Source organism: Diadema antillarum, unplaced genomic scaffold (assembly GCF_040938485.1).
Source record: "Diadema antillarum isolate AM-2024a unplaced genomic scaffold, OU_Dant_1.0 seq00001947_RagTag, whole genome shotgun sequence".
Lineage (NCBI taxonomy): Eukaryota > Metazoa > Echinodermata > Echinoidea > Diadematoida > Diadematidae > Diadema > Diadema antillarum.
The window spans coordinates 225559-248393 of NW_027272607.1; the positions used below are offsets into that span (position 1 = coordinate 225559).

The following is a 22835-nucleotide window of genomic DNA, read 5'->3' on the forward strand; positions in this document are numbered from 1 at the left end:
GGTACACGTAACTGCATTGCCAGGGCTGGAATTCAGAACTCTGTGGTAGCTGATTTCTTTGATAGCCAGCAATTTTGCATCTTGCCTGCCTTTCATTATCATAAATCTTCATCATCCAGCGTGATATGCCCCATTGATCATACACGTGTGTCCATTTTTTCCCCTTTCTGTTCTACACAAATTCCCCCATTGTATGACATGGAGAGTAGGTGGGGAAGGGGGAGGGGAGGGGGTAAGAAAGATGAGACTTGAGAGAAAGAAAGAGAGCATCTTAAGTCCGCTACTGATGGTTGCCAGGAGCTTTCACACAGTTGCAGTAGTCAAAGTGCAATCACTTGTGTAGGTTAGTTAATATTGTGCACATCCATATTTTCATGCGATTAATTTTTCGCGCCGAGTGGCTCAAAAATATATTCATACATGTCGGCAAGTTCTTGAATTTGCTCTGCATGATTGTCAACCCATTTAAAATATGCAGGGAACGTATTATGAAGATATTTTCCCAGGTTTTAGAATTCGGGCTAGCCAAAAGTACATGTAGTGCGAAATCCGCGAAAATTAATACACCCCGAAAATTTGAGCATTTACAGCATACAGTCTGTGAATTGTTCTTTTTTTACAGCATACAGTCTGTGCCATTCATTTGTTTGTGCTGTTACCATACAATGAGGTTTTACATGATGTAAACCATGTCATTGTGATATTCCGGCATGCTGCAATCACCAAATAAGAGTAGGATGGTTCACACTTTCCAGCAAAAAATCATGACATAAAGAAATATCATGTACAGTGTATTTTGGTAAAATTTTTGAGGCGACTGTGCCATAAACCACCCAAAACGTAATCAGAAAATATTACAGAAGTGTGATTTTTCATTGTAAACTGAGCAGGAAGTTTGCTATGGCATTATACAGTAAGAGGGCTCACCACAGGAAAAATTGTTATATTTGGCACGTGATTTCCACTCATTATACAGTATGGATTCCTTTCCATAGACACACAAAATACACAATACACAAAAATACAAAATACAAAATACACAATAATCTTACTCATCTTTCAGCACAGGACTATAGTATCAAAGAGGTTACTCAGTTGACGAGAGCCACACAACCACATTCCTATCAGGTACCATACTCGAGAACTGAATCGCATCGCCATTCGCTCTTTCCAAGAACTGTAAGGAGCTGGAATTCCCTGTCATCGGAAATTGTTTCAGCGCCATCTGTGGGATCATTCCGTAACCGACTAACGGTTGATCACAGTGGCTAGTTATTTTCTTCAAATTTGTTATGTGCTTTCTGTAAAAACTGTATTATAATGTTAATAACACAGTCTGCAAGAATCTTCAGCCTATTGAAGGAGGCAGACTTAATCAGAAGAAGAAGAAGAAGACACACATAAAGTGTGCAGCTGCAGTTGCCACCAGGGCTATTGCTAGTACAGCTGTAGTTACAATTTGTATAATATGTACTGTATAGCTTTTATTTTCGCGAATTTTGCGAATCACTGTTGGACCACTAATTTAACAACACACGAAAATGTCGCCCCTTGTACAATCTGTAGTTGTACTGGTATAATAGTGAGCTCTGCATGTATCTTGGATGTCCATGCGTGAAAACATGCAGCGAAGATTACATAAATTTGTAATTGTAGAGTGAGAGACACAAATCAATAATCAATGACAGTACAATGTAAATGTATTATTATGTGGAAGAAAGCCCTCTCTATTTAAGATGAAATTGATTTTCCATTGTCCAGGTAGTTGTGTATGATTGTGAGAGTTGAAACTGATGTGAAGTATCCCCGACACCTTCTTTGTACTGTATGTATATCCCCTCTATTTCATTTTTACTCCATTCACTCTATGAATACACACACATACAAGTATATACACACACACACACACACACACACACACACACACACACACACACACACATATACACATATGCCACATGTGTGCAGAAAAGCCACTATTGAGGGGAAGGGTGCTAAATTGAAGCTTGAGAAAAAAAGCCAGGGGCAAACAAAGGCCGAACGTGCTCCTTGTATGCTCAGGCACGTACTGATGATCTCAGACCTGTGCCTACAGAGCCCTCCTGCCACTCCTGACATGAATAGAGATGGACAATTAAAGGGCCGCTCTCCCTATTGCATGATTTCAAGCGAGAATAAATTGACAATATGTCATATGATGTGTGATCTGCTGAGTGTCTTTTTCCGATGACGCTGTGTACAATGTAGTTGCTTGGATGTATTCCACATTTTCGGCATTATTTACCATTTGCAGATGAAACACAAAACCCAGCTGTAGTGCTTCAAAATAGTTCTAAGATGTTAGTTAGACATAGAAGAAACCGTAATTGTAAAAAAAAAAATCAGGATAATCAATGTTAAGTAAAATGTGAACAATAATAATAAAATTGTTTCTAGATTAAACCGTCTTCAGTTATGGTTGATGAGAAACACAGTGTATCTCCCTATATTTTAGGTTTTATTGCAAAATTTTTATATGATAGGATGTTTTGTAATACAACTGACCTATACACTGTACATATGCATCAAATGTGATAACTTGAAAATTTTTTAAATCACTGCTCCCAAAGGTGAACTGTACCTTTGAGTCGAATGAAACATATTCCCTAGCAGATCAGTGAAAGCTTTTTGGACAAACTTGTTTCTGTTTTATACCTGATACTACTGATATTGCTGTTGATACACGTGTACATAATGTTGTGTCTAGTCTATAGTGTGAGCAGTCATTGCTGAGATTGTGAGCACTGGTCTGAAGACCAGTTTTACCCATCCGTAATGAAAATAATGAAACACAGTACATGTATGTAGTTGGGTTGTTTTTAATAGCAGTTAGCCCAGAACATGGGGAGTGTTGGTACAAATGTACATTGTACAATTGTATCTGCATCATCAAGCTCTTAGATTTTGAGTGATAATTGACCCATCATCATATCACCTTGATAGAGTCATACAATTGTTAATCACATAGGCCTATGTAAAAGCCAAGAAAACTTGATAAGGCCATTTTGTTGAAAATTGAGATTTTTTTTTTTTTTTTTTTGGGGGGGGAGGGTAAAAATCGTATGGAGTTTGATAGTGTTGCAATGTCCTGTTTTAAACTTGGGGAACTTTTTGTAATTTATAAAACTTTTGCTTTTTCAAGCATTTTCCCTCAATATTTTCATACATGTGTATTAGAGTTTTGTTTCTATACATATGTACATGTATTTGTGCCTTATCATTATCATGCATGTTTAACTACACCAACACCATTGAGAAGTATAAAAGCTGCATGTGATTAACTCATGCACAGAAGATCGATGGATGCTGCTTCAGCCCAATATGTAATGGATCATACAACATTACAACTGAACAACCACGATGACATGTATCGTCTAAGATTGCAGTACTGTCGGTGTACCTTTTTGGCTACTTGTACATGTAATATTTCACACATTTATCATTACCCAACTGAAATTGGGTGATCACAGCATTGTTTTTCACATTTCTTATGGGTCTATTTGAGAGCAAAAATAGACAATTTCTATGGGGCATGTGTTTAGAATAAAAATGGAATACAGTGCACTCCCGTTATAACGAACACGGTTAAACGAAATTCTGCTTACAACTAAGTAAAAATTCAGGTTGCCACATTATCCACTCTATGTATTTTTATTGTTTATTTCTCCTGTTAACAAAATTTCAATGTAACGAAAGAAAACTGCTGGTCCCGAGGACGTCATTATAATGGGAGTCCACTGTACACCTGAGGGGTCAGGAGAAAGTGGATTCCAGAGGATCAATTGAGATATTCATAATGGAATGGAATAATCTTCTACACCTACTCCTTGATCTGTTTTTAATTGTGAGTTCAAACATTTCTGCGAACAATTTACAGTGTACTGTGCATCAAAAAATTTTATGTCCACTCTCTGAATACGTGTAGTTGGGACTCTACAGTTAGCTAGAGGTTTCATCTGAAAGTACAAGAACTTGAATTAAAAGGCATCAGGATATTTTTTCGTGGTGTGAGCATGTGTGGTGGTATTCATTTCAATTTTTGTTTTCCTTTCAGATTTGATGATGGCGATGATGATGATGCCTCTTCTTCCAAGTTGTCTAGGTGAGTGGACACGTGAAGCCTTTCTTGGTTGGGTCACTCAGTGGGTGTATCCAATGGTTAACATCAACCACACCTATTTCTAACAATTTCGTCAAAGCTGGCAGTTACAATGTAGTTGCTGTCAAGATGACATTCATATCTTTTTGGTTCTGTTGAGCTCTTAGTTCAGCACTGTGAAATAAAAAAAAAACCATGTCCTTAGATATTGTATTATCTCCGTGGAGAACGAGGGCCCCATTGTATTGCCTTTGGGCTATATACAATTGAAATACAATTCCACACTCTATTCAACATGAACAGAAGTATAGAATTATAGTTACATCGAATCGGAAAAAGGAAAGTTATGGAATTCAAAGTTTCACACTTTTTCAACAAATACATGCAAATTGAAAGAGGATATGGTTTCATCAAATCACAACTGACCCTTGGTTTGTGCACAAAAATACAACTGAAACTATGTTTGTAACTTCATGGTAGAAGATTTAACATCTGCAACGTCTGTAAAAAAAACACCAAAAACTCATGTTTGCTCAGCTGTTAAGGGCCACAATGATGTGATGCAAGTGATACTTGGACATTACACCATGTAGATTCATCGATTGTCTACGAAAAAAAAAAAATGCTGTGAATGTGTGTGGACAGTTCAAAGGGAGACTTGTATTAAAGGTGTTTACATCGTCATGTCTGCTACAGGCTGTAGTTTGAGTGTGTGTTGTGACTTTACAAACTGTACGCCTCTGAAATTATGGTACTAAAAAAATATCCACAATTTTTCTATTTTTCTGATGAAACCTTCACTGTCATTCTGTTCACTTGATCTTGCTTTATTCATTGAAACCCACCTGAACATGGAAAGAAAATGCACTTTAGTTGGTGGTTACGTGTACATTTTTGGTCTGAATTATTGAGATGTACAAAACATGAAAAAAAGTTATTATTTCAGCCTGAAAATAATATCTATTGTATTATGCTGCAGAACTCATCATCTTGTTTAGAATATTAAATTGACACTTCCGATTTCTCTGCATATACAAAACATGTACATGTATTTGTATCTTACTTTAATAGAAGAAAAACATAAATGAAACTGATTCATCACATTTGCACAAAATCAGTAAAAAAATACAAGACTGACCTTCTACACACGAAAGAGATATTGCAACTTTGAGGATCAGATCTTAATTTAGCAGTGGCAAGGCTTTTAGCAATTTTACCACCAAATAAATAATGATATATGACCAAAATTAGGCTCAAATAAAGAAGAAGATTGTTTATTTTACTTTGCAAAATACTGGCAATAAATAATTCAAATTATGATAAAAAAAGATACAACATCGAACCAAAGAAGTGTGTCTTATGACCATTGATGGATTCAACCTGTTTCATCTCATGCCAGATGGAACAAGAAAAACATGGGACAAGACTAAATGCAACCTGCCAGAATTTGACTAATACATACATCTATATGTATGTGTATGTCGCCATGTTTGCTTCTGCTGCCCATTTTCTTTGGGGCAAGTGTCCTAGTAAATTTTCTCACATTTGCTTTATTATGACACACAGCATGTGCAAAATACAAAGTTATAAAGAGACAAGAATTTGTGGTTAGCTCATGAGCTACAAGTATGTTCTCTCTGGGGGATTTAATGTTGTGTATTGCTCGTGTACATTGCAGTATGAACAAAGCTCATTTGTGGGATATTGCCAAAGCCATCATGCATACAGTACATTGAGTGCAAACCAAATGAAAACACTTGAACAACATGACGCAATCTCCATGTGGAGTTCACAATTGTCAATGATTCAGTGGTTGATCAAATTTGTACAGACTGATAGAAAACTCAGTCACAACTCCAGCACAATTTGGGAAATCACCAGAGTAAAGTCCTCAATTTCCTATTTCTGTTTCATTTTTCATATGATGTTGATAGACAGACAGTGAATGCAGTTTTCATGTTCATTTGTATTCATGGTTTGACAAAAATCACTCGAAGATTAAGATTCCAGTGACCGAGTAGACCATTTTTTGTAGGCAAAGGTTTTCAATCTCAATCACATACAGTGTACATTGTAGTCCCACAGACTGGTGTCCATGTGAGCAGCATTATACATTGAGTGCATAATTTGTATTGCTTGTTCCCTGCATACAATAGCTGATCTAAAAGAAGAGATGAAATAGAATTGCCCAATATGTGGTTAGGATTTAGGTACTGTAAGAAAGTATCTAAATTCATCTTTTATTGGAAAAAAAAGAATAACTGCATGTACAGTCTACATCTAAAAATGCTTCTTCATACAGAACATACTACCCTTTAGGCCAAATAATGACACTGAAGAAAATGTTCAATCTGAACTTTGAAAATTCAGCTCTGTGATGTGCATGACTTGAATTCCCAGTATGTTGGTCATTCTACCAGTAAGACTGAGAAGAAAATCATGTACAAATACTGCAAATGAGACATTGTTTTTGGTGTTCAATAAAATATATCAGATTTTTTTTTTCAAAACAAAAACAATGCAAGCTATTGTTAAAGATTCACCTTCCATAGGTTAGTTGAAAATGATTTTCTTGTCAGAATTTCCTTTTAGCAAATTTTCAAAATGTTGCTATTTTGAAATTTACATGTATCGTGAATAAGTCAAAGTTTTTTTTTTCAAAGGTTTCTGAAACTTTATCTTTAGCATTTCTGACTTCGTCATTATGTTATATCATTACATCATTATATTTCAGTTGTAACCTAGTGCTTGCATTGGTGAATCATTAGAGGTTATGTTTGTGATTGTGTTTGACCTTCATAGTGCTCGGATCTGTCGGGACATTTTGCATTTTATGTCATGTATATGATATGTATGTCGTGATTCAGTCATCATCATGTCATGACACATGACAGGTGTTTTAATCCAATTATGAGACGAGATCATATCCACTTCATTGTGATGGGACAATCAGAGAGCCACCTTGCGTGGTACATGTAGACCAAAGAAGCATTTCAATATTATTATGTTTCCACCCTGGATGGGAGCTGGATGCATTGTGTTTCAGGTTGTCTGTCCCTCTGTCTGTCCATCCATCTTAAATTTCATTGTGTCACAATTTACATTTGCGGCAGAAGTATGGATTTCATGGCACCTAGCCCAGTTACACTTACACTATAATATGCTATGTATTATTATGTAGCTGTATATGCACTGGTTTTGTTTTGTGTTGTGTTGGTTTGGTTTGGTTTGGTTTTGTTTTGTTTTGTTTTGTTTTGTTTTGTTTGGTTTGGTTTGGTTTGGTTTGGTTTGGTTTGGTGGTCAAAAGTCAAAGGTCCTCGGACTTTGGCTAAAATGCTATTTGTCAGCTGTAACTCAAGCCAGGACTTTTCAGTGGCATCAGAGTTTCATAGACCAGAAAAGGTAGAAAAATTAATGCACAATTACAGTATTTACAGTACATTCAATGACAATGTTTGGCAAAAGTTCAAGGTTAAAGATTGCAGCACTTCTGGCAAAAAGAAAAGGTCATCATTTCATAACCTTGCTACATCGCCTGTGGTACTGTACATCTTCAGCAAGATTGATTACATTAGTCCTATGAGGACCTTCCAAAATGAATATTACCTTCCAAAATGAATCCCTTGCCTAGATGATACGAACATTTCAGTACTAGTATACCATGTCATGGCTTACCGAACAGATCATACTGGCTAAGCTTGTTTACGTACATATAGCACGTCCACGTCTACTTACGAATACTGTAGAGAGCCAATCCATTATCGCAAGGGGACCACTCGTCAGAAATCTAGCGCAATGGACTTAACCACTTCAAAAATGTTGAATTCTAACTTTATACTAGTTCGCAGAGTTTGGTAAGTTTTTTTTCATGCAGTGTATAACTAGTACTTATCATTCTTATTTGCTAGTAAGTTGAAAATTCACACTTTCTTTGCCACTTCATATTTTCTCTAGTCCCCCAGACGCGAATTTAACCACTCGCGAAAATGTGTGACAGCGGCAATTCGCGAAAATTTATGTACGCGAAAATTATAGCGTATACAGTAGCAGAATATTTTGAATTCATTGCTAAAACTATGCTTCTCATTGGAACAGATTTACTCATTGGATTGTCAAAAGTGCAAAAACAAAGTTTTAGTAGTAAAACTACTATAAAGAACCATATCCCTGTTGGAGTGACAAAACCTCATAACTAAAAAAATGTCAAATGTTCAGGAGAGCAAAAGACAAAAACAAAAAACAAACAAACAATAAAACAATAAAACAATGCAGCCAAAGCACTTTAACAAATAGGATCACCTTTTCTTTGACATGTACTGCAGTGGCTATGTTTTGGGCGTAAGACAGCTAGGAATTAGACTGGACATCACCCAATGTAAACTGAACTGATTATTTGACAATAAAAAAAGTGATTTTTTACAAAAATGTGACACACAAGATCTTGTCACCCCAATGACGATATGACAATAGAAGCCTTGAAGCAATAAACATTTGTAGACACTCAAAACAAAGTTGCCATTCTACTCGAGAGATATCATGGTCACTTGATTATGGAAAAGAAAAGTTACTTTCACCCATCCACAGGATTGTATTATGAATCATATACTGGCATAATCTGTCCGACTTCATTTGTCCACTTTCTCGCAAACCTTACGTGTAATTGGTGTGTTGGTCGCTTCTGGAGAGTATACACTTTTGTAAACCCACATGTATTCCTTGAGATATTCTGAAATTTCCTCAGACTTTGTGTGGAGCCCCATCGCGTTCCAATAGGTTGATGTTGACCGGTTCCCCGTGTAATTAATTCTTTCCTTTGAAAGTTGAAGATGAAATATAAACAACCCATTTGCTGTAAACCTACAGTATACCATGCTTGCCATGAGCAACCAAATTCACTGTAAATCAAGTTGAATGCATGTACAGTAGGGCATTTCCTTGCCCAATGTGGTGAACACCTGCATGGACACCCTTCAAACTGTTAGGAAATACAGCTGTACACTGTAATTATTGATAATATTTGCATTGGCATTTAATAATCTATGTAGAAGGCTCTCTTTGTGATTTACAAAACTTTATTGATTTTAGAAGAAAGGTAAGTCTTCAAAGATATGAATTAATTGAGTAAAGGAACTTACAAGATGTGTGTGAATAGTGTGATGGCTTGTAGTTGTTGTTGTTGTTTTAAAGGAAGAAAGAAGAGAGAGAGAAAAAAAATGGGGCCCTATACAAATAATTTGCTCCAGACAACACTACCATATACATTGTACCAAAACATTATAAATCTTAGAGATAAAAACAAGAATATTAGATATATGGCTTGTAGCTTCATACAAGTAGTGTAATATGCTGTGTGAAGGGAATGTAGATTACGAATAGCAGTCAGATCATCACATCTTTGCCCAAAGTGACTGTTTCCATCAAAAATACGGACAAAACCAGCACTTTACATCAAATTTTTGTGAATTGGTACTCACACAGGTCTTTGATTGTACATGTAGTGAGTTTCTGCATTGTCCCTTTCGGTACAGGTCTGTAAAATATGTTTCACTGTAGTGTGCAGTGTTGAGGTACATTGTACAATAGTCATTAGCATGTTATCAATATAAATACAAGACCACAGAACATGTACTAGTGCTGGAGGAGGTGCATCGTAGTTTCCATGCCAACTGACACATCATCACACAGGCTCTGCACTCAAGATTCACTAAGAGCATCTTGAGAAAATGAAATACCAAGAGAGTGGAAGACTGCACATGGGGACTTTGTCTGGTGTGTGTGTGTGTGTGTGTGTGTGTACAGGTCACAGTTATGACCCAATTTTTCTGCACAATTCAATCATGCACCACTCTGAGGGGGGAAAAAGTGTGTCATGGATTGCTGTGCCTTGACACACTGTACACTGCATTTCCGCACTAAGAGCCCACCGTAAAAATGGCACAGTTCAGCTCTACAAATAAAGATCTTCACATAGATTTTATTATCCGGTGGTATGAAATATGTTAAGATGCACATCTTTGCTGGATTTAGGATCTGGAGCATTTTTGTTTTGCTTTATTTCGTGATGTTTTTCTTCTTTTTTTTTTGGGGGGGGGAGGGGGCAAGGGGATGGAATACCCTTGAAATCACCAACTAGAATCAAAGTCGTACAGAAAGTAGCAGAAGTGACAAATCTGAGAAAGCAACAGAATATCTGTCCAACCCCGGATTTCTTTATTCTTCCTTTTTTTGGTACTGTAGGACGGACGAAGACAAGCCTGACAAGGAGAGATTTGCCAGGTAAGAAAAATTAACCCTGAGACTCTCACAGGCCAACATACCTGGCCTATATGATGAGTGAAGACACTAATGAGGCTCTCTCAAATTTTGACTATCTCCTACTTCTGTTTTTATTATCATTTTTATTATTTTATTTTATAGGCAGTGCAAGCAAAAGCAAGAATCCTCCCATTAGAGTATTATCCAATCAGAAGACAAAGGAAGGTGCTTCAATTTTTTTCCATAATTCCTCTGACGAGCGAAACTGTGTGATTGGTTGAAAAACATCTATGGGAAACTAAATTAGCTGCAGATTACAGCTATCAGAAGATAAGCAGCCACAATGTGTAATACTAATGATGACATCACAAAACTCATATGCACAGCATGACTTGTACATAAAATTATGAGCTATCACCTTCATTACAAACAGAGACTGCGATACTTTTATGTATGTCATAAATCCTGCAGTATAGACTGCAGAAGTTGTCGGGAATTTCGAGTTGTGTACAAATGGTATGTTCAGGGGTTTTTTTTTTCTGACTGCTGTGTGTTGAAAGTATTTATAGCGAAGACATTGCAGCAAGTCTCATTCCTTTGTGTACAGTATGTGCTATCGCTTTACAATCTTGGTGGATTTTATGAGGATCTGCCTAAAGATTTACAGTGTATAAAGTAAGTTTCACTGAATGGGGAGATCCACTGTACATTTATGTCGTGCTATTAGAGGATAGATGTTGCGGCTTGTACTGAATGTTAATAGAAAAAAAAACACAAATCTGTGTGATTGAAGTACACATGTACATGTACTTGCATGTAGAATATTCGTTCGTAAGAGAGGCTTCAAGCTGGTGTGATGTAATTCTCACATTGGATGAGAATGAATGCCATTAAAATCAGGTTTCATCTTGTGGCCCAGAACAGAAGGCAGTAGAACAATAAATGGCAAGATATAATTCACTCATTGCCTGCTTGTAGCAGACTTTTGAATGCAATCAGCAATTGATGCCAAATGACCATCTCTCTATAGGTTGAAAAAGGATCAGTTGTGAAGAAGCACAGGATAAATTTTGTTTGTTGCTTGCTGGACACACTCAAAGCAAAAAAGAGATGCTTTATCAATGGGAGGATAGATCCATTCAAAGTCAATCTCTTTTGTGATGTTACAATGTACTCCGGATGTCTGTACCAGTAAAAATGTGGGCAGCGTTCGTGATTCTCTGTCCCATGGCTCTCAAATTAATGTTACATATGATGCCTCTTCAATGTCACCTTGTTACTCATTGCAACAAGCTATAAGCACACCAATCTATGCACTCCTGTATTATAAATCCATAGTGCAGTTTATGTTGATGGTTGCAGTGTTATAATCCTCCACTGGAAGATTACCGGTAAGGGAAGAAGTATGCCTGATAGATACTTTGTACAGGCATCGTGCACATTATTTACGATGTGCTCCCAAATTCAATACATTCAGTACATACAAACACAGACAACTTGTTTAAACAAGAGACGTGCAGCAGTACCACTTGTTTGTACAGTAGTATTGGCCCTTTGAACCAAAGTCGAGCAGTCATGTTTTTGTTATTTTCCCAGTGAAAACCTGCAAATTTGTCCAAGTCTCTGACATGCAATATATGTGTGAAACCAGAAAATATAGGAATTGCAGCATTTTATTTTTCCTATGCTGCTTTTTGTTTTCAAGGAATTGTTGGGCAAATTTGCACATTGTATTACACATGTAGTTCACTGCAGTGACAAAGTCTTTCACCCGAATGCAACATTAAATTTGTAATAGCTTTGATTGTACATGTAGAGTACATGGTAGCTTTAAAAAAAAAAAATGTGGAGCTACATGTACAATTGTACATGGTTTTGTTATCATAAGCTTAACCTTGTACGTATATGACACAAGTGCCAAAGTAATGCTAAGATAATGTACATGAGCAATCTACAATCATCTATTTTCAAATCATTGACAAAGGGCATGTACATATTATGCCAAAAATAAAAATAACAATAAAAATACCCCAACAAGAAAAGCAAAATCTTATCACTGTGTTATCATCATGCTGGATTTTAAAAAAAATCTTTTTAGCTATCATATGATTAACCTGTATCAGTATTTTCAAGAGTATGAAATTATCTACAATACAGAGAGTCATTAATATCTTCAATTGTTTCATGTTTTGCTTGTGCACTGTATCAGACATTTGCTATAATATTTAATACAGACACATGTACAAATTGTACACATGTTTCGTGACTGACAGTTTTTAATAGTTTGTAATATATCTGAAGGGAATATTCAAAATTGCTTTTGGACAGTTTAGATCCTTTTACATTATTTCTTATTCTCAGTGTAAGAACATTGCAAGATTTGTACTATCCTTTTGATTCCTTCCTTGTTTCATTTTGTATTGTACTGACCTGCACCAATTGTATTTATCAAAATCTGACGCATTCACCAATTCATGTATGTTATATACATGTAGTTTTTATGCCTGAATGCACAACATTTGTGTAACTGAAAATGTTGAATAACTTTCAGATACGGTATCAAATCATTCTAATTATTGAAGCAAATATGATGTGTAGCAAATTATACATTATATGCAGTATTGACCTTAACTTTATTTTCCGTATAATTTGGTAATATCTACCAATGTAGTTTCGTCTCCTTTTGTTTTTGTTGTTGTTGTTGTTGTTTCCCAGGGAGAATCACAGTGAAATTGAGAGGCGACGGAGAAACAAGATGACAGCGTACATCACTGAGCTGTCGGACATGGTGCCATCCTGCAGTGCCCTCGCCCGGAAACCCGACAAGCTGACCATCCTCCGCATGGCTGTCTCCCACATGAAGTCACTACGAGGTGCTTCCCACCCCTCCCCTCCCCCCCCCCCCCCAAAAAAAAACAAAAAACAAAAAAGAATCTGAAGACCGTTTCATGAAACTTTTTGTCAGTGATTTACACTGACAACTGTTAAAAGCTACTGAAATCCTTGTGTCTGATTGGCTGATAGCAAATTTGTCGGTGAAAACCTCCGACGAACTCGTTGATGAAACGCCCCCCTGAACTGCCACAAATATTGAGAAGATGTCCAATCACTTTCAAAATGGACTCCGACTGCCATAGAAATGCTCTCATATGCAGGTTTTGACACCAGTGTGTTCAAAATACTTGGCTGAAAATTAACCCGTTGAGGACGAGTCCAGAGTATACTTGGGCAAGCGTCTATGGGAAATGCATGTTGTAGCAAAATCAAACCGTCCTCAACGGGTTAAAAGGGCTTTGAGAGAAAGTTGTGTGTCACTGTGTAAATCCCCCTGTGTGCCTCATTATTCCATGACTGCAATGCATGAGCACTTTTGGAAGACAGTTTGTTTTTCAAAGACAAGTAATTTTTTTTTTTTTTAGAAGTGCTGTGACCTAAATCTTACGACTAAAGCTGTGGCTATTTTTCTTGCAAATGGCCAGTATTCAGAACCTAAGAGGAGACTGCAGAATTGTATTCTTTAGTCATGATTACCCATAGGTCTGGGAGACATTACTCTTTTTAAGACACAACCTCGACAGAAAATAAGAATTTACCCCCCAAAATCTCTTGGGAACGATGCTATTCCAGTCACCATGCACTACAAGCTATATGTAATGTGACATAGTGTGTGATCAATCGATCAGTTTGTGCATAGCTGTGCATTTTGAGCAGAATATGCAAAGTTGGCAAGCCATGGACTGAGTCGGGCATGCGAATATGGCACACATAGAGTTATGACCCTTGTAAGGTAGAATCCTTCATTTTTCATGTTTTGTTTTGACAGAAAAGCATTTTATTGTTCCTTTACAATGTATGTTTCAGGCACTGGAAACACCACCACGGAAGGGACCTATAAACCATCTTTCCTGACTGACCAGGAACTGAAGCATTTAATCCTTGAGGTTAGACTAGCATCATTCAGATGTTATCGAATCATCCAGGGGAAAAAAAGAGAATGTTATTGATACTGCAATATTGTAGGTGGATGAATATGAGTGCATGGAGTAAACTCAAGATTTCACCCTTTCCACCTGTCAGACTTTTTTCTGCCAGCTTGAAAACCATCACTGATACTTTCATGATGCTACATTTCAAACTAAAATGATGGTTTTCTTCAGCTCATGAGAGTATTGCAACCATCTGCAAGCATGCAGATTGTGATAGCGCCTGTTTAGGTCATGGCCATAGCAAACCAACTTTGGCTGTGCTTACTGCAATCACTAATGTGTGAGGATATATATGAGGATGATTGTCAAGAGTATTTTCTACACACTTGAGGAGATGCAGGAGAATTCATATACAGCGTACATTCCGTAAAATGAAGTAACAAATACAGTATGCCACGCTGATATTACTTTTTGGAAGGGTTTTGCATTTTATAAATGTAAAATTTGGATTTATGACCACTGTGGGCTACCAACTACAATCAATATGTGGGGTCTCTAATTTACGAGAAATTAATTATCAAATAAAAGATAATAAGCATTTTGAAATAATTTCCATGATGTTGTGCTGCTTTTCACACATGTTTGACTTCCTGAGATGTACACGTTTTACCCTAGAATAATCTCTTCTTCTTCTGCATATTCATCTTACATTTCACATACTTAAGTTTGATGCATACTGTCGGTTCACACATCTGATATTTGCTGCATTTTGTTGGCAGGCTGCAGACGGGTTTCTCTTCGTGACCTCTTGCGAGAGTGGAAGAATCATCTACGTCTCAGACTCCATAACTCCAGTCCTCAATCAACCACAGGTACATGAATTTTTGCAGGTTCCATCCCCCATTCTGTGAATTCACAGTCAGAGAGCTGTTCTTGCAACACCAGAACTAATGTGTGGGACTAAGCAGTAGGATTATTATTCCAAGCGGGTGCAAAAGCCAAGGGCATTGATTCATTGGCACAGAAGCGCATCATAGTTTATATTCTCATAATTGTACACCCAAATCTACATAACTTTACTGCTGCACTTCTCAAGTTATAAGAATCAAAATCCTTTAATTATACTGTTTTGAAATGATGAATAAATGTGTTTTCTCATATCAAATTGCCACTCCACTACAAGCAAACGCATACACATGGAGAATATTGACTAATTTTAATCACAGAAGATATTAAAGGTGAAGTCTGCCTGCTCTTCTTTCTTTCTTCAAGTAGTCTTCAGTTTGGGCTAATTTTTTGTCTGCACATAATCTGCCTAGTCACATCTAGGCCTTTAAATTCCTGTGCAGTACCAGTCTTAATGTGGTATTGTTGTTGTTGTTGTTTTTGTTTTTTCCAGAAAAGCACTACGAGGAATTAAAAAAAGAGCATGCAAGATTCAAAGTTCAAAATGTTTTTCAGTGACATATTATATACAAGTGTAGGTGCATGCCACTTATAAGTGCATGCATTGGCACAGAAGATTTACAAGTGTATATCATGAGTTTCTCATCTGGACTCAAAACATCCTGATACCTTTTCCGTTGTGCATAGACGGAGTGGGTTGGAGGTTCAATCTATGACTTGGTCCACCCGGATGATGCAGACAAAGTGCGGGAACAACTCTCCACGTCTGAACCTCACAACAGTGGGCGGATCCTGGACCTTAAGAGTGAGTCTGGTCTAAATCTAGGATTAAGTTTCAGTCTATATTTTATAGTCTAGATTTTTCTAGTCTAACTCATGCCAACTGCAACTCTTGGATTAGTTGAATACAATTGATTGAATGGCTGATTGTTTTGAGAGCATGGACACATGTTCTAATATGCTTCTATTACAGAAGAAGTATTTTCTATTTCATTTGTAATTTTATCATTGTTCAAATTAAGTCATTCTGACAGATTTTATCAAGATAATCATGTGACGTGCAGTGAAGGTATTTCTGTGTTGATACACCATATAGTACTTTGCCAGAAATCATGTTGAAGGCATCTATCTCGGTGGCATGTGATTTATTTACACAACCACACAAAACCTTACCAAAATGCAACATTTCCTAAGTTTTTTAAAATCATGTTCCAGATTCTGTTTGCAGTTAAATAGCATTATGATAGTGTCTTTAGCTCTTCTTTGACTTGGCAAGACTTGATATACATGTATTTCAGGGTTTTTTTTCTCGTTCATCTCCCACCCCCCCCCCCCCCCCCCCCAAATGAAAGAGAGAGAAAAAAATGATAAAAATTACAATTTAAAAAAAAAAAATAACTGTGCACAGCACATCCCAGTATGCACATAAAGTAATTTGGATTTTGTGTATGGCACTGCACCTTTTAAAAGATAGTCTGAACCAGAACAAGAATCTTCAATTTCCAGACAAGTAGATCCACTGCATATCAACATATCATTTTTATTATCCTTGTAAGACTGTAGTTTTACACAGGCACTTAAAGGCACAATTTACCATTTGCAGATGAAACAAAAACCCAGCTTTAGTGCTTCAAAATAGTTCTAAAATGTGAGTTAGGGATAGAAGCAACCAATGTAAAAATTTTAATCAGGATATTCAGTATTAAGTGTTGGTAAATATACAAATGTGAACAATAGTTATAATAAAAGTGTTTCTAGCCTTAACTGTCTACAGTTATGGTTTAGAGAGAAAAATCATGATATCTCTTTATATTTTAGGTTTTATTGCAAAATGTTTGTATGGTAGGATGTCTAGTGGTACAACTGACCTACACGTATGCATCAAATGTGATAACTCAAACATTTTTAAAATCACTGCTCCCAATGGTAAACTTTACCTTTAAATGGTACCTTCCTTCAAGTGACAGAGTGCATTGTAGCAGTACTCTGCATAGACACTGTGCATAGAATGAGCTAGGCAGTGATTCCATCATGTTGTTTTCCTTTTTTCACAGCTGGGACTGTCAAGAAAGAGGGACATCAGTGTAAGTCATACATTTTTAAAGTTCATACCGTACTTTATACCGAAGATCTTTAGAGATGTTGTTTTCTTCCCCCACTAGAGATGTTTGGGGATTACAAATTCACGTTCAAACCCAAGACTGTTTTGTTTGTTCTCAAACACTGGAGAAACATGTGAATGTAAAGTTATTTCATGAAGTTGATATTATAACACAGCACCAAACTGAATGAAAATTGAGCAAACTTTGTTGAAGGTCATTGAATGATTTCTGCCTTGAATGTTCATCATGATTATAAAGCATCAGAATACTGCAAAATCTGGTGTGTTTTTTTCCCCTTTATTTCTATGTAGTTCCACCGGGATAATACAAGCTCTTCCCAGTCTTTAAATACAGAAGAATACAGTACATTCAATTTCTGGCAGGTGCTTCCATCATTGGCATGTAACTTGAACATAACACACTGTGGAAGAGACCGTGGATAATTCATGTGTCTTAAACAGGGACTTGCGTTTTTAGTGCAAACCAGTGTAGGCAGTATAGCTGCCAAGTGACTCTACCTAGTATATCCCCATATTTCATTCATTGTGTGATGTCCGCAGGCAGTAGAATGTGATTTCTGTACATCAATTGAGGTCAAATCAATTAACATTAAGCGTTTCTTTGTTAACAGTTTATTACTTGTGTTTTGTCGACTTGTTATTTGTGGAATTGCATAAACAGTGTATGTGATGATACTCATATTCTAGCACTCCTTCCCGTGTGCCTCCATCCTACGTTGTACTCTTTTTCAACCCATAGCATCTATGAGGTTCTGCATGGGATCAAGGCGTGGCTTCATCTGCCGCATGAAGTACGGCAACGCTCAAATAGACCCCATGACCTTGAGCCGTTACTGCCACTTGCGCAACCGGAGCAGCCTTGGCTCACCAAAGGACGGCGAGCAGTTTGCCGTCGTGCACTGTACCGGTTACATCAAGAACTGGCCCCCCTCTGCAGGTAGGTCCACCCCACTACCACTGACAGGGTTCATCAGTGGGTTGACAAACTTTGCAATTCATGTTGACCCGTGATAAGGTGCTTCCTTATAGGATGTCTCTGACTCCCTTGTGCAATACAATACCAATCACGTCTGTCAGTTTCTGATTCAAAGAATGTGATTGGTATTGTAAAGATGCACACTTGCAACTGAATGGATCCACCGTCAACAAAAATGTGACAAGTGCATCCATTTTCACAAGAATTGATAAATTGATTGGCCAACCCAGTTACACAATTACAACATTTATTCACATCTTCATGTGGGCAGAGTATGATTTTGTCAGTCAATACATCAAATGAAAAGAGATGCCCCTTTCGTTTTAAGGATTCTGACAAAATGAAACTTGCAAATGAAAGTGAGAGACAGGCTTTTAAGGCAGTCATAAGGTTTGCTAAGTAGAGTTGAGTTGTCAAGGGACTTGAAGTGTGTGTTGTAGAGGATTGTGAAGTCTCGTGTTTATAGTGATTTCAAGCAGCAACAAATTAAACATTATAAAGCTTATTGTCAAAAAAAAAAAGGGTGACAGTGTGTGAGAATTTGTTTTCATGTATTTTAAGTATTAAATTGTAATGCATAGATTTGATGTAAGGGATTTAAAGACTGTGACCATCAGTGGGTAGAGTTGTGCTTAGTCACTGCTCTGAGCCATGTGGTAGTAGCAGTGCCCATGAAATATGCTCACCGTAGTGAGTCTAGTTGATTTGTGTTCAGATTTTGTTAACATTGAGCTATATGCTCTGTATTCAAAGCTGCTTTGTGTGTGCACCAAGTAACATAGTCTACTATTCAAATGAATGATTCTTGAATCAACTTGTTTTTATTGCAACAGATTTAAAGATTGCCCTTCATTGATGTATTAACAGTCACTTATTAATCATTGCTTTAGTAGTAGCCATGATAAAAATCAGGTCATTGGTGCGAGTCTAGCCCAAGTATATATGCCTATGATTGTTATCATGGGTACTACTAAAACATTGAATAGTGTACAAATGATGCATAGGACGGAGTGGATCGGTGAGAATTGGATGCGCGATGGAACTGTTTAAACCCACGAGTGCAGCGAGTAGGTTTTAGATTGTTCCAAAGTCAAACGAGAGCATCCAATTCTCACTGATCCACGAAATGGGCCTGTGCATCATTTGTGTCATACAATGGGCCCGTAAATTCTTGAAATACGACCATTTTCCTCATCATGCGTCCAGTACATCTACAACACTACACAAGACTTGAGCCATGTATTTGGATTTTACTGGACACATGGGCATGTGTTCGGATTTGACCGGACGCATGGCTCAGTGTGAATCAGTAAAAATCAATGCATGACAATTGACCAATCAGATTGCAGAAATTCTAAAGCCCATTTTATGATACATGCTTATGATAGTAGAGTAGATCTCCAAGAGGTGATGATGCCTTCTTTCATCTCCCCATCCTATTTGCAGGTATGGTAATCGACCAGTCAGAAGGGGATTCTGAAGGTCAGAGCACAAATCACTATTGCCTTGTCGCCATTGGTCGACTTCAAGTCACGAGTACGCCAAACTGTGCAGATCTGGGCGGCGCCGGGACACCCAACGAGTTCATCTCGCGGCACAATATCGACGGCAAATTTACGTTTGTAGATCAGAGGTTAGTGCCGAAAGGAGAGCTATTTTCTCTCACCATCAAACAACGTAAATACTGCACCTGATATTCCTTTTCATCAGGTAGTTTGGTTCATGTGAATCAGAATCATTGTTAAACTGTTCCTGTGATATGTAGTAATTCCCTATAGAATTAAAACCAGAAACAAAAACAGCATGTATGGTAAGGGACAGGTAAACAGGTTTGTCAGTGATTACTGTGAATACAGAAATATTCCGGGCATGGAATTTATGTTTTACTGTTTAAATACAAATGTACTTTAAGAAGATACTAGTAGACATAGCAGTGTTCATTCAATATACATGTAGTGCAGATAGCAATTTGTTAGTGGTGTGCATATCATTCGATTCAACATGAACACCAATTAAAGGTCCTGTTTACCTTTGGGAGCAGTGATTTGAAAAATGTTCAAGATATCACATTTGATGCATATGTGTAGGTCGGCCGTATCACAAAACATCCTACCATGTAACATTTTTGCAATAAAGCCTAAAGGAGATATCACTATTTTTCTCATTAAACCATAACTGTAGATGGTTTAGTCTGAAAACATTTTTATTAAAACTATTTTTCACATTTTGTATATGTAACAGTACTGAACATCGATTATACTGGTTCAAATTTTTATATTAGTTGTTTCTATCCCTAACTCACATTTTATAACTTATTTGAAGCACTAAAGCTGACTTTTTGTTTCATCTCCAAATGCTAAATAATGCCTTTAACTTTTAACTTTCAGCACAGAGATATAGTCACAGTGCATCATGGACGCAGCTGCAACATAACATTAAATGTTCCACAGCAGTGTCTCTATTGTATGTTAATACATCTGTGCCAATTTCAACTCTATTTTTCCACTCAATTTGTCATTGCAGAGTAACTGGTGTTTTAGGTTACCAGCCCCAGGAGCTTTTGGGCAAGTCCAGCTTTGAATTCTGCCACCCAGAAAACCAAAGCCACCTCAAGGATAGTTTTGAGCGAGGTAAACATGACTACAATTACATTTTCCTTTCTCCTTTTTTTTTCTCTCTCTTTTTTGTGCAGGGCTTCGAGTTCATTGACAGGGTTCTAGCCCTTACCTATTTGTTTTGAAATCATGATTGTCCAGCCACTAGCCCATCACACATTGACATAATACTCCTAAAAGATAATAATAATAATAACAAAATGAATAAATTAAAAGATTGGGAAAATTGAGTATGGCATCATGATGCAGAAGCCATGAATATTTGTGTGTGGACACACAATGTTGTTAACTTTTTAAGATACTCATCCTGATGCAAATACCCACCCAACCTATTTTCTTTTTTTTAACCCTCATAATTTGCATACAAGGAAACTACTGATTTGTTTTGTTTTGTTTTGTTTTGTTTTGGGTTTTTTTTTTTAAATCTCATAATGCAACTTGCCACACTAGTTCTGTACACTAGGGTGCCCAGCATCACATTCTGGTCGTTGTTTGGGAATTCACACAGTCTAAAGATTCAGCGTGCATGATTTTACAGCTGAGTGATTATTGTTTGTTTGTCATGTTTGTTTGCGAACGGTGGCAAATGAAAAAAAAAAAAAATCTTATTGCAGGGCTATAATCGGTAACACCTGTGTGTGAATGTGGCTGATATGAAGTTTTTCTTTTTAGATAGTGTTGTGCACACTCTCATTTTGTTTTCTTTTGCTGGTCTTCTACCCCCCCCCCCCCCCCCCATTTACAGCGGTGAAGATGAAAGGCCAGATGCTGTCACTCATGTATAGGTTCCAGTCCAAGAATCGTGAATACGTGTGGTTGAGAACCAGCTGCTTCAGTTTCCAGAATCCATACACAGACGAAGTGGAGTACATTGTGTGCACCAACACAGCTATCAAGTATGTTGACAAACCTGTACCCAATGTAAATTCTGGTTAATGGCTACTGCATGTTGCTAATATAACCGGGCTTCTTTGGCTATTTTCTAATCATGCTACTCATCTGTCCCCTGACTTCCACTTTCATTCATACATGCTCTGGTACTCACTTACAAACATGCAGCGAATCACTACGATCCATTTGTATTGATGACCTTTCTTTATTGATTCCAACGTTGCAAAGACTGTACACTTCCTCAACCATCGAACCATTTCCATCACCAAATGACACTGTGTGACTTTCTCACCTCATCAAACTGATGTTCAAGTTCTACATGGTTGTAATTAAGAATCGGACCACAAGATGGCGCTATTCATGATTAATCTGCAGTAACACCCAATTTATACAGGACATGTAGAGCATTCCAGGAGTGCTACTGAACCCCTCTGAACTCTGTATGAAAAGACAATTGGGCCCTAGAGTGCTCGAGGTTATGCCTCTTTAAATGCTTGGCTCAAGAGTGCTCCTGAAGCGCTCTAAACTCTGTAAATGGTCATCAAGGTTTAGAGCTCTCCAGGAGTGGAATGTGGTGTGCACTATGCATACAGTTTGTATGCTAGAAGTTACAGTGTACCGCACACTTGATGAAGCTCACCATGGCACCAGATAGTTATGCCTCCTCTCAGTCACTCCATGTGTAGTCTCAGTGAGTGGTGATTCTCTGTGTGAACAAACTCGGAGGGACATAAGTTGAATCCACCCCCTCCCCTCCTCAATATGTGCTGCAATAGTGCATTCGTGAGGGCTTTTGTTGATGGTGAGGTTTTTCGTTTAGCAATAAATGATAATAATGTGCATTCAAATGTGCCCATGTTACTTTTTCAGGGATAAAAAAGCAAATGATCAAAGTACTGTATACGTACATTAAGTTGACTACCATAATAGCTTTAGCTCCTCCGTAAGTTTCCTGATGCTAAATGATATCAAATTAAATTTGATACACTTGAGAAAATGTGTTTTA

The 22835-nt window shown here is 37.3% G+C and overlaps 1 protein-coding gene across 1 annotated transcript in view; it reads left to right on the forward strand.

Annotated features, from left to right (window-relative positions):
* LOC139713310 (aryl hydrocarbon receptor nuclear translocator homolog) overlaps positions 1–22835 on the forward strand; it is a 36785-nt gene that overhangs the window by 8624 nt on the left and 5326 nt on the right. The window contains exons 3-13 of the mRNA XM_071625055.1: positions 4094–4141; positions 10376–10414; positions 13109–13266; positions 14255–14334; positions 15099–15191; positions 15913–16030; positions 17280–17309; positions 18087–18284; positions 19770–19956; positions 20847–20953; positions 21684–21834. Of these exons, the coding sequence (XP_071481156.1) occupies positions 4094–4141; positions 10376–10414; positions 13109–13266; positions 14255–14334; positions 15099–15191; positions 15913–16030; positions 17280–17309; positions 18087–18284; positions 19770–19956; positions 20847–20953; positions 21684–21834 (1209 nt within the window). The remainder of the gene's footprint in view (positions 1–4093; positions 4142–10375; positions 10415–13108; positions 13267–14254; positions 14335–15098; positions 15192–15912; positions 16031–17279; positions 17310–18086; positions 18285–19769; positions 19957–20846; positions 20954–21683; positions 21835–22835) is intronic.